General features: G+C 40.7%; 1 protein-coding gene across 4 annotated transcripts in view; it reads right to left on the bottom strand.

The window, feature by feature from the left end:
• LOC132406450 (hepatic lectin-like) overlaps positions 1-18,268 on the bottom strand; it is an 86,890-nt gene that overhangs the window by 24,621 nt on the left and 44,001 nt on the right. The window contains exons 4-7 of one of the 4 annotated variants that reach the window (XM_059992141.1): positions 14,156-14,227; positions 10,173-10,238; positions 8,630-8,728; positions 5,254-5,325 (exon numbers count right to left, since the gene is read on the bottom strand). In XM_059992141.1, the coding sequence (XP_059848124.1) occupies positions 5,254-5,325; positions 8,630-8,728; positions 10,173-10,238; positions 14,156-14,227 (309 nt within the window). The remainder of the gene's footprint in view (positions 1-5,253; positions 5,326-8,629; positions 8,729-10,172; positions 10,239-14,155; positions 14,228-18,268) is intronic. The other 3 variants (XM_059992143.1, XM_059992142.1, XM_059992144.1) reach the window with 3 other exon arrangements.

The following is an 18,268-nucleotide window of genomic DNA, read 5'->3' as shown; positions in this document are numbered from 1 at the left end:
CAGGATTGTCCCTAGGACCTTGAGTGAAGTTACTGTAGAAATAGCAGGGGCTCTGACAGAAATATTTCAAATGTCGTTAGAAAAGGGGATGGTGCCGGAGGATTGGCATATTGCTCATGTTGTTCCATTGTTTAACAAGGGTTCTAAGAGTAAACCTAGCAATTATAGGCCTATAACTTTGACGTCAGTGGTGACTAAATTGATGGATATTATTCTTAGAAATGGTATATATAATCATCTGGATAGACAGACAGAAATACTTTATTGATCCCAAGGAAATCTGGGTTTTGTTACAGCCGCACCAACCAAGAATAGGTAGAAATATAGCAATATAAGAATAAATAATAAATAATTATAAGAATAAATAATTAAATAATAATTATGCCTAGTGGAAATAAGTCTACGACCAGTATATTGGCTCAATGTGTCTGACACTCCGAGAGAGGAGTTGTAAAGTTTGATGGCCACAGGCAGGAATGACTTCCTATGACGCTCAGTGTTACATCTTGGTGGAATGAGTCCCTGGCTGAATGTACCCCTCTGCCTAACCAATACATTATGCAGTGGATGGGAGTCATTGTACAAGATGGCATGCAACTTGAACAGCATCCTCTTTTCAGACACCACCATCAGAGAGTCTAGTTCTAGCCCCACAACATCACTGGTGTTATGAAAGAGTTTGTTGATTCTGTTGGTGTCTACTACCCTCAGCCTTCTGTCCCAGTACACAACAGCAAACATGATAGCACTGGCCACCACAGACTCGTAGAAAATCTTCAGCATCGTCAGCCAGATGTTAAAGGACCACAATCTTCTCAGGACAGCCTCAGCATTCTTTGACCAGTCCAGTTTATTGTCAATCCATAACCCCAGGTAATTGTAATCCTCCACCATGTCCACACTGACCCCTTGGATGGAAACAGGGGTCAACGGTGCCTTAGCCCCCCTCAGGTCCAACACCCGCTCCTTATTCTTTTTCACATTAAACTGCAGATGATTCTGCTCGTACCATGTGACAAAGTTTCCCACTGTAACCCTGTACTCAGCCTCATCTCCCTTGCTAATGCATCCAACTATGGCAGAGTCATCAGAAAACTTCTGATGATGGAAGACTCCGTGCGGTAGTGGAATTCCAAGGTGTAGATAGTGAAGAGAAAGGGAGACAGGACATTCCCCTGTGGAGCCCCAGTGCTGCTGATCACTCTGTCTGACACACAGTTTTGCAAGGGTACGCACTGTGGTCTGCAAGTCAGGTAATCAATAATCCATGACACAAGGTAAGCAACTACCTGCATCACTGTCAGCTTCTCACCCTGCAGAGCAGGGCGGATGCTATTGAAAGCACTGGAAAAGTAAAAAAAAATGACCCTCACAGTGCTCGCCGACTTGTCCAGGTGGGCTTAGACACAGTTCAGCAGGTAGACGATGGCTTCCTCAATTCCTAGTCGGAGCTGTCAGGCGACTGGAGGGGATATAATTATGGCCTAACCATAGGCTGGAGCTGCTCTAGAACAAGTCTCTCCAGGGTCTTAATGATGTGGCAGTTTAATGCCACCAGTCTCAAGTTATTGGAGCCACTGCGGCGCGGCGTCTTCGGTACAGGAACGAGGCAGGATGTCTTCAACAGCACAGGGACCCTTTGGAGACTCAGGATCAGGTTGAAGACATGGTGAAGTACTCCACATAGCTGGGAGGCACAGGCTTTGAGCACCCTGGGACTGACACCATCCGGGCTTGCAACCTTGCTTGGGTGGAGACGTTTCAGCTGTCTTCTCACCTGTTTAGCTGTGAAGCCCACCGTGGTGGTTTCAGATGTGGGAGGGGTGTAGTCACGAGATCAGGGTGGGGGGGCAGTGAGGAGGGACAGAAGGGGAGAATACAGTATGTGTTGCTTGGGGGCTGACAACAGATGAGTCATGTAGGGGATCGGCAGGGGCCACAGTGTCAGATCTGTTGAAGACCAGGTTAAGTTCGTTGACCCTGTCCACACTGCCTTCAGCTCCTCTGTTCCTAGTTTTCCGGAACCCAGTGATGGTCCTCATCCCTCTCCAGACCTCTGTCATGCTGATCTGCTGGAGTTTCCAATCAAGCTTCCTCTTATACCTTTCTATAGCCTCCCTGACCTTGGTTTTCAGGTCCCTCTGTATGTCCTCAGCTCCTCCCTATTTCCATCTCTGAAAGCCCTCTTTTTAGCTTTCAGGATGTTCATAATGTCCTTTGTTGGCCATAGTTTGTTATTTGAATAACAAAGGACAGTTCTTGCCAGAACAATGCAGTCCACACAGAAGCTGACGTAACCAGTGAGCCACTCTGTGAACCCATCCATGTACACTCCATGTGGCTTACAGAGTGCCTGGCAGTCTGTCGCCTCAAAACAAAACAAAGTGTATGATTAGGAACAGACAACATGGATTTGTGCATGGAAGGACATATTTGACAATCCTTATTGAATTTTTTGAAGGGGTTACTATGAAAAATGACGAGCATAAAGCAGTGAATGTTTTCTCTATTGACTTCAGTAAGGCCTTTGACAATGTTCCGCGTGGAAGGTTAGTTAGGAAGGTTCAATCTTTAGGTGTTAATATTGAAGTAGCAAAATGGATTCAACAGTGGCTGGATGGGAGATGCCAGAGTGTAGTGGTGGATAACTGTTTGTCCGTTTGGAGGCCGGTGACTAGTGGTGTGCCTCAGTGATGTATACTGGGTCCAATGTTGTTTGTCGTATATATTAATGATCTGGATGATGGGGTGGTAAAGTGTATTACTAAGTATGCAGATGATATTAGGATAGGTGGCGTTGTGGATAATGAAGTAGATTTTCAAAGCTTGCAGAGAGATTTAGGCCAGTTGGAAGAATGAGCTAAAAAATGGCAGATGGAGTTTAATGCTGATAATTGTGAGGTGCTACATTTTGGTAGGATTAATCAAAATTAGTCATACATGGTAAATGGTAGAGCATAGAGGAATGCAGTAGAAAAGAGTGATCTAGGAATAATGGTTCATAGTTCCCTGAAGGTGGAATCTCATGTGGATAGGGTGGTGAAGGAAGCTTTTGGTAAGCTGGCCTCGAGCATTGAGCATTGAGTGTAAGAGTCGGGATATAATGTTAAAATTGTACAAGGCAGTGGCAGTGGTAGGGCCACGTTTGGAGTATTGTATACAGTTCTGGTCACCAAATTATAACAAAAATGTGAACAAAACAGAGAGAGTACAGAGGAGATTTACTGGACTGTTATCTGGGTTTCAGCACCAAAGTTACAGAGAAAGGTTGAACAAGTTAGGTCTTTATTCTTTGGAGCATAGAAGGTTGAAGGGGGACTTGATAGGGGTATTTAAATTATGAGGGGGATAGACAGAGTGGACGTTAATAGGCTTTTTCATTTAAGAGTAGGGGAGATTCAAATAAGAGGACATGAGTTAAGAGTTAGGGGGCAAAAGTTTAGGGGTAACCCGAGGAGGAATTTCTTTACTCAGAGTAGCAGCTGTGTGGAACGAGCTTCCAGTAGAAGTGGTGGAGGCAGGTTTGATATTGTCATTTAAAGTAAAATTGGATAGGTATATGGACAGGAAAGGAATGGAGGGTTATGGGCTCAGTGCAATTCGGCGGAACTAGGTAAGAGTAAGCACTCGTCACAGACTACATTGGACGAGATGGCCTGTTTCTGTGCTTTAATTATTATATGGTTATATATTAACTGGGCAAACGCATTAATGATGTTTTCTTATAGCCTTAGCCATGGCAGAATAAAATCCATTGTGGAAGGTATTTTAAACTCAACATCACTCCTCCTGTTTCTCTGCAACCTACAATAAATTTGTGTGTGCCCATCTGTATTTCGTGGTGCTGATAAATGGTCTTCATCAACATTTATTTCTAGTTCCACCAAAAATGATTGACATGATTGAAATATTTCAATTTCTAACAATTTCTGCTTTCATTTATGGTTTCAGCTCCATCTCTCTTAATCTTCAACACAGAGTATTTGTGGAGTGAAGTGATGTAGCTACTGTGAAGGTAAATATGAGATAAGTGTCTGGAAGATAAACAAATGAGCAGGATTGGTTTGGATACTGCAGTTAGGATATATGTAGGAGCAGGCTAAGCAACATCAGTAATCGTCGCCGCTCTGCAGCTAATCAACACATATATAGAGACATGTATTAAAATACGACATACTATTATGACATAGATCTGACATTTAATTGCATATTCTACTAATCTGTTTATGTACTTCAGCAGCCTTTCAACTTCCTCAAAACTAACTGCACCTCCAATTATCTTCATTTAATCTGCAAACTTTGCAAAAATGCCATGAATTCCATTGTCCAAATTATTAACATATAACTTCAAGTGAATCAGTCCCAAATCTATGGAACACCACTCGTCACGGATAGCTGACCAAAAGTGGTTCAATTAATTCCCACCCTTTCCCTCCTTTCACTCAGCCACTGCTTTAACTGTGCCAGAATCCTTCTTGATACAACATGTCAAAGGCCTTCTGAGAATCCATGTACACAACATCAACAAATTAAACTTAGTTTATGCTGCTCATTATTTCCTCAAACAATTCCTAAGAACCTTCTCTCTAGCAATGGTAACTTTTCACACCTTATGACCCCTAACACCTGAAGTATCTTCATCAATCGGCGCCGCTCTCCACCAAATCAATATATATATATATATATAGCTTCATGCATTGAAATATGGCATAATCACAATTATAATTATGAAAATTACTTTTATTCAGCTGCAAAATCTAATCCTGAATTTTGGGGATGGAGTTCAGCATCTGCTCGGAGTGTTTTATAGCTGAATGGGCAACACATCAGATCATGGTGTTTCAGTTAACACGTAGATCATCCTTTCTTCAGTCTACAATAACTTAAAGAACTATGATAACCTTCATCAGTGTAATGGAAATTAATATAAATTTGAACTATGTGTTGAGCATATCTCAGTAAGATATTGAATCCGTCAGTGAGTGAAACAGTTAGGCCCATTACAATGTTATTTGCTGAATTGCAAAATTGAGAAAGGACAGGTGGAGGCATTCTGCAAGTTCAATTTTAAATTTATTGCCTTTCAGCCAAGGTGCCAAATTACCTTCTCTCTAGCAATGACAACTTTCACACATCACGACTCTTAACACGTGAACTATCGTCAGCAATCGACGCCGCTCTGCATCAAAGCAGTACGTACATAGGTTCATGTATTAAATACGACATAATAACAATGATAATTATTCAACTTACTCTTACTCAGCTGCGAAATCTCGTCCTGAATTTTGTCGATGGAGCTCAGGGTCTGCTCGGAGCTTTTTATAGCTGAAAGAGCAAGACATCAGATGATGGGCTTTTAATTCACACGTAGAACATCCTTTCTTGGGCTACTATTCTTTAAAGAACTACGGCAATCTTCAGTGTAATGGAAAATAATCTAACGGTTGAACCATGTGTTGAGCACATCTCAATCAAATATTGAATCCGTTAGCGAGTGAGAAAGTCAGGCCCAAAACGATGTAATATTCTGATTTGAAAATTTGAGAAAGACAGGCAGAAGCATTCTTCAAGTTCAAATTTATCGCTTTTCAGCCAAGCAGATGTATACAGATAAATTAACTTTTGTTCGCTAGCGCCAGGGTGCAAAACCTTTGCAAACTGTTTGCAAGATTTGATATTTTCCCCCTTTGTATATTGGGTGTTCTACATATGACTAGTCAGTTAATCCTGACTTATTTTCGACAACGTCCTTTGAACCATCTCCAATTTGAGTACATCCTGCCGATGATAATGGGCCTACAATCGCTTACAAAACTCCAATTTAGGTTCCAGCAGAGCTTTCTGGAATCTCAACATTACATCCTCACTTTGTCATTCTAGTCCTCTTGAAATGAATGCGAACATTTAATTTGCCTGCCTCAACACAGACTTAAACAGCATATTAACCTTTAGGGAATCCTGCACAAAGACTCTCAAATCCCTGTACCCCTCGGATTATTTTAGTATTTTGTTTACAATTAGAAAACAGTCCAGACGTTCATTTCTTCTACCGAAGTGCATGCCGTTAAACTTGCTGGCACTATATTCCATCTGCCATTTCATTGCCCGTTCTCCTAACCTCTTTATGTACTTCGGCAGCCTTTCAACGTACTCAAAACTACTGCCCCTCCACTTACCTTCATTTCATCTGCAAACTTTGCAACAAAGTCATGAATTCTATTGTCCAAATCATTAACATATAACATATAACTTCAAGTGAATCGGTCCCAACTCTGTGGAACAACACTAGTCACCGATAGCTGAGCAAAATGGCCTGCTATGTTCCCACAATTTGCGTCCCACAATCAGTCACTGCTTTAGCCGTGCTAGAATCTTTTTTGAGATATAACATGTGAAAGGCCTTCTAAGAATCCATGTACAGAACATCAACCAATTCTCCTTTGTTTATCCTGCTCGTTATTTCTTCAAACAATTCCAACAGGTTTCTCAGACAAAATATTCCCTTGTGGAAGCTATGCTTACTTCAGCCTACTGCATGATGTGCCTCCAAGTGCCACTAGAATTCATCATTATTAATTGACTGCAACATTTTCCAAAACACTAACTGCAGACTAACTGGCCGATAGTTTCCTATCGCCCGAAGTGACATTTGCAATTATACATTCTTCTGAAATTATTCCAGAATCTCATGATTTTTTTTAAGCTCTTTACTAATGCCTCATTAACCATCTCGTTCAGCACCTGGACCAGGTGACGTATCTATCTTCAGACCTTTCAGGTTCCAAAACATCTTCCTGTTAGCATTGGTAACTTTTCACACTTCATGACCCCTAACACCTGAAGCATCCAACATACTGCTAGTGTCTTGCGTAGCAAAGTGCTTTCAGTTGATCCGCCATTTCCTTCTCCCCGAGTACTACCTCCAGTATCATTTTCTAGTGATCAGATCTCCACGCTCGCTTCCTATTTACATTTAATGTATCTGAAAAAAATGTCATCCTCTTTCATATTACTGGCTAGCCTATTTTCGTGTTCCGTCTTTACTTTCCCTCTTAATTATTTTTGTTGCCTTCTGATGTTTTTAAAAGCTTCCTAAACCTCCAACTTCCCTCTAATTCTTGTTCTATTATGTGCCCACTCTTTGTCTTTTAAATTGGCTTTGACTTCTCTTTTATCCTCAGTTGTGCGGTCTTATCATTGAAATACTTCTTCCACTTTGTGAAGGTATATGTCCTGTGCTCTCCGGTTTGCTTCTAGAAATCCCAAACGTTGCTGCTCTTCCGTCATCCCCACCAGTATTGTTTTCCAAGCAATTCTGGCCATCTCCACTCCCAGGCCTTTGTAATTTCCTTTACTCCATTGATAAATCCGATTTTAGTTTTTTCTCAAATTCAACTGTGAATTCGATCGTATCATGATTACTTTCCCCTATGGGTTCTTTCAAGTTAACCTCACTAATCCATTCCAGTTTTTGCATAACACCCAAACGAGCATAACTTATTCCCCAATGGTGTTAAGCATGAGCCACTTTGAAACCCATTGCGGAACCTCAAAAGAAATCCTCCCTCCTGGAATCAAGCACAAACCTGATTTTCCTGATTTATCTGCATTTTGAAATCCTCTAGACTTTTGTAACATTGCTCTTTTGGCTTCCATCGTCTGTCTCCCTGAGTAATTTGTAGACAACAACTTTACTACTGTTTGGGAGTCTGTATACATTTCCCATCAGGGAGTCTTTACCCCTACAGTTACTTAGCTATGCCCTCAATGATTCAACACCACCCAACCATATGACACGTTTTTGTAATGATTTGATTTCAATTTTGTAAACCAACAGAGTAAGGCCTTCCTGCCTGTCCTTGGCAGCCAATGTGTATCCTTGGGCATTAAGCTCTCAGCTGTAATCTCCTTTCACCCATGATTCAGTGATGCCTAGAACATCATACCTGCCGATCTCTAACTCTGCTGCAAGTAACAACTTCTTCACTCTGTCTACTGTGCTCATTAAAATATAACACCTTCTGTATTCACCCTTTTCGATCATGTCCGCCTTTAACAATGCAGCTCATCCTGTTTACTGGAATTTTATCCGAACAACAGCCGCCCCTAACTACACATAGCCTCTGTTTGTAAGCTAGCTTCCTCATCTTCAGCATTATCATCTGACCTTCTTATGATACTTCTTGCAATGAGATAATGTGCATCTCAGGACACTACTGGCACTTCGTTCAACAATTTGTTTGCTAACTTTGTTTGAGTTCGTACAAACATTTGCCTCCGCATTTTCACCACAAACAGTTCTGGCACTCGGGTTCCCTGCAACTCCGGTTTATATCCTACCACGCAGCATTAACAAAGCTTCCCACTAGGATATTATTTCCACTCCAGTTCAATGCAAACCGTCCCATCCATACAGGTCCCAGATACCCTGGAAGAGAGCACAATGACCCAAAACTCTTACATCTGACCTCTTATACGATCTCCTTAACTATATATTAAACTGTAAGATCGTCCCACTTCCTACCACGAAGCACGGATAGCATTCCTGAGGTCACAACCCTGAAGGCCCTACCCGTTAATATAGCACATAAATTCCGTGAAAACCCTATACATTCGTTACTCGTCTTACCTATGGCACTTGCATCAAACTGGACCACGATTTCTGGCTGTTCACCTTTCCACTTAAGAATCCTGAGGACTCGATCAGAGATAGCCTGGACACTCGAACCTGGCAGATAAAATACCATCCGCGAATCTCATTCACGCCCAGAGAACCTCCTGACTGTTCCTCTAACAAATTACCTATCATTATAACTTGCCTATTCTCTCATCTTCAGCACTGACTCACAGAGCCAGACTCAGTACCAGATACCCGACCACTGTATCTTTCATCTGTTAGGTCAACACTGATCTATGTTGTTCAGGGAGACGAGCACAGAGGTAGTCTGCAATGGTTCCTTAACCCATTACCACTTTCCGACTGTCACCCAATCTCCTGTATTCTGTATCTAGAGAGGAACTACCTCTCTACATGCTCTATCTGTCATCTCTTTAGCCTCGCGAATGATCCGGCGTTTATCCAGTTCCTGATCCAATTCCTTAAGGTGGATTGGTAAAAGCTGAAGTCGGATGCTGTTCACTCAGACGTGGTCGGAAATTATTCTGGAGGTCTCTCTGACTCTCTGCATGCAGCAAGAGGAGCGTTCAACAGTCCTTCTGGCATCTCTACTATCCTAGCTAAGCAGAGATAAAGAATCGAAGGACATTAATCTTGAGATTTTATTACTTGGCTTTCTTTGACTCAGGCTTGTTTGGGCCTCGAAGAGCTGAAGCTGCAATAAAACTACTCTGACTCTGTCCACTCAGATAACAGCTGGTGCGACAATGTGCTTGCCTCTGCCTTGCTTTAATTTGGTCTTTATAATTAATCCTAATCGCCGATTGGTAGCTAGTCAAAGCCCTTTTTCGCTTTGGCAACCCTCTGCTAGCATTTCTGTTCGGTCAGTGGACCTGAGAGAATTCCCCTCCTTTCAAAACTCTCGATTTCCGTTTTTGTCACTGTTCAAATCTCAGTTTCGCTGACTTTTCTAGTAGGGCAGTGGACCTGAGTGAAATTCCTTTTTCTCAATACTTCCGTTATCCAGTTCGGTCGCTGGTCAAATCTCTTTTTCTAGATTTTCATATGGAGAAATATATTAACGGCACAAGTTCCCAATCTCCTGGGCATGAGGTTAGTACTTTCAGCCTCAGGATCGCTCCTCCTGTTTCTCTGGAATGTCGAAAGAATCTATTTATTCTCCTTTCTCTTTCACAATTCTGATGAACTGTCTTCCACATGGATTCTTCTATTTTGACGGGAAATGTTTATGACATCACAATTTCTAATATTTCTGTTGTCATTTATCGTTTTCACACAATTTTAATTCAAGGTCTGTGTCTTTGTGGTGTGATGTGATTTACCAACTGTTGGAGGCACAGAGAAAGAACACTTTCCAGCAGATCAGCTGATCAGCAAATCAGCTGGATTGGGTTTGACTTTGGAGTTTGGGACATAAATACGATTGGCTGAAGCAATTTTAACAATCTATGCCACTCCGCCCCTTATCAACAATCATATTGTTTCCAAATTAAAAATAGGACATGATATTTTGTCTGATAATTATTAAACTTACTCTTATTCAGCTGTGAAATCTCGTCCTGAAGTTTAGCGAAGGTGCTAAGTGTCATTTCATGGTTTCCTGCAACCAAATTAGGATATCAGGTTAGATCGTGAGGCTTTATTTGTCAGCTAGATCATCATGTCTTCAGTCTCAAATGATTTGACGAATGATGATAATCATCATCAATATGATTGAAACTAATGGTAAAGTTGAAGTGTATATGGAGCACACCTACATACGTCAAGTACTGAATCAGTCAGCGTGAGAGGCCGTCAACACATTACGTTGTTCCGTCGGAATTAGAGTAAGACATATGGAACTATTTGGCAAAATACTCTTTTCACTTATTTCGCATCAGAAAGTTTGAAAGAATCTCACGAGATTTCCTTTTCGAAGAGTGAAAATAGGATAAAACCGACAGAGTCAATGTAAAATACATTCATAGCACAGTTCAATTCAACTACCTACAATGTAATCTGTGAATCCAAATGAAAGATCACTAAGATAGTCGGAAGTGTTAAACAACCTTAGGTATTTAATTAACTAAAAAGACAAAACAGTGGAACTTCCAGGGTGGATAAATCTCCTGAAACCAATGGCATGTGCCCCCGTGTTTAAAAAGAAGTAACTAGAAAGATTGTGTGGCATTGACAATGATCTTTCAAGAATCGATAGATTCTGGAATTCTGCCCCATAACTGGATAATTGCAAATGATAATTCGCTATTTAAGAAAGTAGTGTGACTGTAAAAAATAAATTATAGACTTGTTAGCCTGACATCAGTGGTTGGGAAGTTGTTGGAATCGATTGCTAGGGATGTACCTGCTGTACCTGGAGACACATGACAAGATAGCTAGCATGGTTTCCTGAAAGGAAAATCTTATTGCACTTTTTGAAAAAATCACAAGCAGGGTAAACAAAGGAGATGCAGTGGATGGGATGTTGTGTACTTGAATTTTCATAAGTCCTTTGTTAAAGTGTCGCACATGAGGATTCTTAGAAAGAAAAGAGCTCATGGATTTACAAGGAAGTTACAAGCATGGGTGGAGCATTGGCTGATCGGCATAAAACAATGAGTGGAAATAACAGATTCTATTCTGGCTGGCTGCCAGTTACCAGTGGAATTCCATAGGGGTCGGTGTTGGGACCGCTGCCTTTAACGATTTATGTCAATTATTTGGAATATGGGTTTACTGGATTTGTGGCTAAATCTGCCCATGATACAAAATAGCTGGAGTACCGGGTGGTGTTGATGAAACAGAGAGACATAGGTCGTTTGGGGGATTGGGGAAAAAGGTGGTAAATAAAATACTTTGATGGAACAAATAAATGAGCAGACTCTTAGTCAGATGAAGAGAAAAATCAAAATGCAGAGGGACTAAGGAAACTGGGAGTTGTTGTGCCAGATAATCTTAAAGTTAACCTCCAGGTTGAATCGGTGGTGAAGAAGACAAATGCAAAGTCGGCATTCATTTCTGGAGGTATCGAATTTAAAAGCCGAGGTATGATTATGAGGCTCTATAACGCACTCCTGAGACCACGCTTGAAGTATTCTGTGCGGTTCGATCTCCTTATTTTTAATGGACATTCTGAAATTTGGGAGGTTTCAGAGAAGATTCACGAGAATAATTCCAGGAATGAAAGGGTTACCGTATGAGGAAAGTCTGGCAGCTCTTCGGCTGTCTTCCCTGCGGTTCGGCGAGAATGGGTGGGATCTCACAGAAAAATTCCGAATATTAAAATGTCTGAACAGATTAAATATGGTGAAGTTATTCCCCATGGTAGGGGAGTTTCCAAAATGAGGGCACAATTCAAGCTTAAAGTACATCCATTTAAAAAAGAGATACGGAGAAACTACTTATGTCAGAATTTGTTGCCACGAGCAGCTGTGGAGGCCAAGTCATTGTGTATATTAAAGGCTTAAAGGCTGAGATAGATAGGTTCTTGGTTAGCCAGGGTATCTGAGGGTGTGGGGAGAAGGCAGGTGATGTGGAATGACTGGAACAGTTGGATCAGCCCATGACTAAATGGCAGGGCAGACCCTATGGGCCGAATGGCTAACTCCTGCTCCTATATTTTACGATCTTATGATCTTAGATAACTCTCTAAAACTCTGCCTGAACTGGACTCGACAAGGATGAGGACCATCGAATGAGAAAACCGAGGGTTTAGCACTACCTCTTAAAATACACTTCAGGGCATGGAATAATCTGTGCACACCTAATTAGACACCAGTCTACTGCCAAGATTAAAGGAACCATTTTGAAAAAAGATAACAGTTCAATGGTACTTAACTATACACCAGAAAAGTCTTGAGAATTATCAAAGGACAATTGCAACTCGAATTTAAACTACGAAGATTTAACTATAACACATAATAAAAGCCCGGAGCGCAATCATGCTTGATGATTATAATTAATAAAATGCAGATAGTACAAAACAGAAGGGAGAACCCAAAAACACAAAAGCCCCCAGTACACTACATACTACACGAAGTCGTGACAGAAGCCCTCCCCCTACGGCCGGATCTTAACGAACCACGAATATCCAGGTGTAAACGATACAATTCTGAAATCAGATCAGGACTCAAAATATCTCTGGAAGGTACCCAACACCGTAACACAGTACTATATCCCTACCGGTCTACCAAGTATCACAGATGTCCCATTAATTTCCTTGAATTCAGCAGTCTGCAGACTCGATAGACCATTTCACCACCTATGATTTTTGGGGGTTGGGTGGGAGTACTTGGAGCTACTGTAGCACAAAGTAAAAGTTTCAGTATGCATTAAGGAAAAGCACGATGAGTTCTCATCGGATGAGAAAGTTCCAACTTGTATATTACCAGGTTAATGTTCCCCAGACTCACTAAAGAGAGTAATATAGTGCTGAGTTAGTGTTTGCCATTCTAGTTTGAGCAGCAAATCCTCATTTGAACACTCAACCTGCTGTCCAATATAGAAAGACAGACCCAAATTCTTTCTATTGAACATATCCTGCTTTTAGGTCGAACTTTCTTTAAGAGACTTTGAGGTCGAACCAACGTTGTTTGCACATCTAAACAATTATTCAGTCGTGTGGACCTTTACCTCAGCCTCCTCATCAGGGAAGCAGGATGCTGAACCCAAAAGGATATTCGAAAGCGGTCATGCCCAATGATAAATAGTGAAGCATCCTATGGGCGAACACTGCCTTCATTAATCGGTTATTCGAAGTGGCGAATTACTGGGTACTAGGCAGCGAAAGGTTAGCGCCAAATCGATTCCTTCTCTCAATCTGTCCATTAACCAGCGGATGGATCCCCGAGGAAAGACAAGAGATAACCCCGATAAATTTGCAAAATTCATGCAAGAGGCAAAGCCATATTTCCTGAACACCTGGTGGATGAGAATTTCTGCCATCTTTCGGACAAATGGTAGCTTGGTTGCAGGAACTAATAGGCAAGCCTTGGAAAACCTAGCGAACACATCTAAAATTGTATTAAAGGATGGTGATAAGCTCAGACAGGTAATAAAATCTAGAGATAAATGAGACCTCGAGCGTGAAGTAATGGGTAGATGTCGAAGGAGGCCCTGAGGAGGTGTATTGGGACTTGTGTAACAGACACAAATGTCACAAGCCTGAACGAATTACTTAACATCTTTACATAGACAGGACAATCGGTATTAATATAAATTTGAACTATGTGTTGAGCATATCTCAGAAAGATATTGAATCCGTCAGCGAGTGAGACAGTTAGGCCCATTACAATGTTATATGCTGAATTGCAAAATTGAGAAAGGACAGGTGGAGGCATTCTTCAAGTTCAATTTCAAATTTATTGCCTTTCAGCCAAGGTGCCAAATTACCTTCTCCCTAGCAATGACCTCTTTCACACCATGACCCCTAACACGTGTACCATCTTCAGCAATCGACGCCGCTCTGCATCAAATCAGTACGTACATAGGTTCATATATTAAATACGAAATAATAACAATGATAATTATTCAACTTACTCTTACTCAGCTGGGATATCTCGTCCTGAATTTTGGGGATGGAGATCAGGGTCTGCTTGGAATTTTTTATAGCTGAAAGGGCAACACATCAGATCATGGGGTTTTAGTTCACACGTAGATCATCTCTCTTCAGACGACAATGACTTAAAGAAGTCTGATCATCTTCATCAGTGTAATGGAACATAATATAAAAGTTGAACCATGTGTTACACACATCTCAGTCAGATATTGAATCCGTCAGCGAGTGAGACAGTCAAGCCCATTACGATGTAATATTCTGAACTGAAAAACTGAAAAAGGACAGGCGGAGGCATTCTTCAAGTTCAAGATCAAATTTACTGCCTTGCAGCCAAGCAGATGTACACAGCTATATGAAACCTCGTTTTCCTAGTGCCACAGGGCACAACCTTTGCAAAATGTTTGCAAGATTTGCTTTTATTTCCCCTCTGCACATGCGGTGTTCTACATATGACACACACCATTCAATCCTGACCTATTTTCGTCAACGCCCTTTGAACCCTCTCCAATTTCAGTACATCTTTTCGAAGATAAGTGACCTACAGCTGCATCTAAAACTCCAATTCATGTCCCAGCAGTGTTTTTATAAAATCCCAACATTACATTGTTGCTGTTATATTCCAGCCCTCTTGAAATGTGATGCAAAAACTACACATAGCCTCTGTTTGTAAGCCAGCTAACTCATCTTCAGCACTATCATCTGTCCTTCCTTTGATACTTCTTGCAATGAGATAATGTGCATCTCAGGACACTAGTCGCACCACGCTCAACATTTTGTTTGCTAACTTTGTTTGAGTTCTTTCCAACATTTTCCTCCACGTCCTCTCCACAAACTGTTCTGGCACTCTGGTTCCCATGCAGCTCTGGTTTAAATCCAGTCATGCAGCATTAACAAAGCTTCCCACTAGGATATTAGTTCTACTCCATTTCAAGTCAAACTGTCCTCTCTGTACAAGGCCCACATACCCCAGAAGAGAGCTCAATGATCTAAAACACGTACGCCCACCCTCCTACACCAACTCCTTAGCCACGTATTGAACTGTATAATCTTCCAACTTCTGACCACAAGGCACGGATAGCAATCCTGAGGTCACAACCCTGAAGGCCCTACCCTTTAATTTAGCACCTAATTCCGTGAAAACACTATACAGTCATTACTCGTCTTACCCATGGCATTTCTATCAACATGGCCAACGATTTCTGGCTGTTCACCTTTCCACTTAAGAATCCTAAGGATTCGATCAGAGATAGCGTGGACACTCGCACCTGGCAGACAAAATACCATCCGCGAATCTTGCTCACGCCCACAGAGCCTCCTAACTGTTTCCCTAACAAACAAATCTCCTATCACGATAACATGCCTATTGTCTCCACTTGTGATGATTCACAGATCCAGACTCAGTCCTAGATAGCCCACCACTGTGACTTTTGTCTGTTATGTCAATTCCCCAACCCCGACAGTATCATAACTGATATATGTTGTTGATTCCGATGACAACAGGGGTATTATGCACTGCTTCCTTAACCTCCTACCCTTTCCAGACTCTCACCCAATCTCCCGTGTTCTGCACCTAGGGAGTCACTACCTCTCTACATGCTCTATCTGTCATCTCTTCAGCCTCCCGCATGATACAGAGTTTATCCAGTTCATGATCCAATTCCTTAACACAGATTGTGAGAAGCTGAAATTGGATGTTGTTGTTAACACGGATGTGATCGGACAGGATTCCAGTGGTCTCTCTGACTCTCCACATTCAACAAGAGGAATGTTCCACTGTCCTGTCTGGCATCTCTACTATCCTAGCTAAGCACAGATAAAGAAGTGAAGGAAATGAAACTTAATCTTGAGTTTTTCATACTTTGCTTTCTCTGACTCAAGCTTGTTTTCGCCTCTAAGAGCTAAAGCTGCAATCAAACCATTCTGAAGCCGTCCACTCAGATAACAGCTGGTGCAACAGTGAGCATGCCCCAGACTTTCTTTAATTTGGTCATGATAATCATCCCTAACCACCGATTGTTCGCTAGTCAAAGCTCTTTTTCGCTTTGGCAACCCTCTGCTGGCATTTCTGTTAGGTCAGTGGCACTGAGAGTAGTCCCCTCCTTTCAAAACTTTTGATTTTCGTTTTTGTCGCTGCTCAAAGCTCCTTTACACTGTACGGACCCACTGCTGCCTTTTCTACTAGGGCAGTGGACTGACTGAAATTTCTTTTTCTCAATACTTCCGCTGTCCGGTTCAGTCGCTGGTCAAAGCTCTTTTTCTAGATTAACATATTGACAAACATATTAATGGCACAGCTTCCCGACATCCTGATCATGGGGCAGTACTTTCGGACTCAAGATCGCTCCTCCTGTTTCTCTGGAACTTCAAATGAATCTGTTTATTCTCCTCTCTCTTTCAGAATTCTGATGAATGGCCTTCCACATTTATTCTTCTATTTCGACCAGAATTGTTTAACATGTCAGAATTTATAATATCTCTCTTTTCTTTTATTGTTTTCACACTATTTTAATTCAAGGTCAAGGTGTGATGTGAATTATCAACTGCTGAAGGCATTGAGTAAGAAAGTTTTCCAAGAGATAAGCAAACATGCAGGATTGGGGTTGACTTTGGAGTTTGGGACATAAATAGGATTAGCTGAAACAATTTTTGCAATCTACACCACCTTGCCTCTTATCAACATTCATATCATTTCCAAAATAAAATTTGGACATGATATTTTGTCTTATATTTATTAAACTAATTCATATTCAGCTGCGAAATCTCGTCTTGAAGTTTAGCAAAGGAACTAAGGGTCTTCCCCTGGATTCCTGCAACTAAATGTGGATATCAGGTTAGACTGTGCGGTTTTATTTGTCAGCTAGCTCATCATGTCTTCAGTCTCGAATGATTTGACGACTGATGATAATCATCATCAATGTGATTGAAAATAAAGCTAAATCTGAAATGTATATGGAGCACACCTACATATGTCAGATATTGAATAAGTCAGCGTGAGAGGTTATTAACACAATACTCTGTTCCGTTCGGAATTAAAGTAAGAGATTAGGAAATATTTGGCCAAATACGCTTTCCCTTATTTCGCATCAGAAAATTTGAAAGAATCTCACAAGATTTCCATTCATAAGAGTGAAGATAAGATAAAACTGACAGAGTCAATATAAAATACATTCATATCACAGTCGAATTCAGCTGTCCTACAATGGAAAAGGACAGGAAGTGACACACTGCAAATCCAAATGAAGGATCACAATTATAGTCGGAAGTGTTAAGCAAACTTAGGTATTTAATTAACTAAAAAGACAAAAGAAAACAGTGGAGCTTACAAGGTGGATAAATCTCCTGAACCTGATGCAATGTACCCTCAGGTTTAAAAGGAAGTAACTAAAGCGATTGTTGAAGCATAGCAATGATCTTTCAGAAGCGATAAATCCTGGAATTGTACCCTATGAGTGTAAAATTGTACGTTTTACATCGCTGTTTAAGAAGGGAGTGAGCCAGTGAAAAAGAAATTATACACCTTTCTTTCTTTCTTTTCTTTTTCAATCTTTTTATTGATTTTCATATATAGACAAAAACATAACATAGTAATAAGTAAGTTGTGAATACAATAGACTTGAAATCACATTGATAATAAGATAACAATATCCTACTAAACATCAACAGAAGAGAATACCTTAATCAATCAAGTCCACATGATTATATGAAAAAAAACCCAAAAATAACCATTAAAAAAGAAAAAAATATATTAAAAATATGTGAAAAAAAATATATATTAAAAAAAAATAAAACACTAAACTAAACTAACATGGGCAATAATAACAGTTTACAAGTATATGATAGTGTCAAAGAACTCCGGAACTCCATACCTGAACATGAATAAGCAGAGAGCAGGTCTGGAAAAGGCCAAATTAATTCATATGAAAATGTCGAATAAACGGTCTCCAAGTTTCTTCAAATTTAATTGATGAGTCAAAAATGGTGCTTCTAATTTTTTCCAAACTCAGATAAGATATAGTTTGAGAAAGCCATTGAAATGTGGTAGGAGGATTTACTTCTTTCCAATTTTGTAATATAGACCTTCTGGCCATTAATGT

Source organism: Hypanus sabinus, chromosome 16 (assembly GCF_030144855.1).
Source record: "Hypanus sabinus isolate sHypSab1 chromosome 16, sHypSab1.hap1, whole genome shotgun sequence".
Taxonomy (NCBI): Eukaryota; Metazoa; Chordata; class Chondrichthyes; order Myliobatiformes; family Dasyatidae; genus Hypanus; species Hypanus sabinus.
Note: the sequence above shows the minus strand (reverse complement) of the source record. Positions and strands in the feature narration are given on the sequence as shown.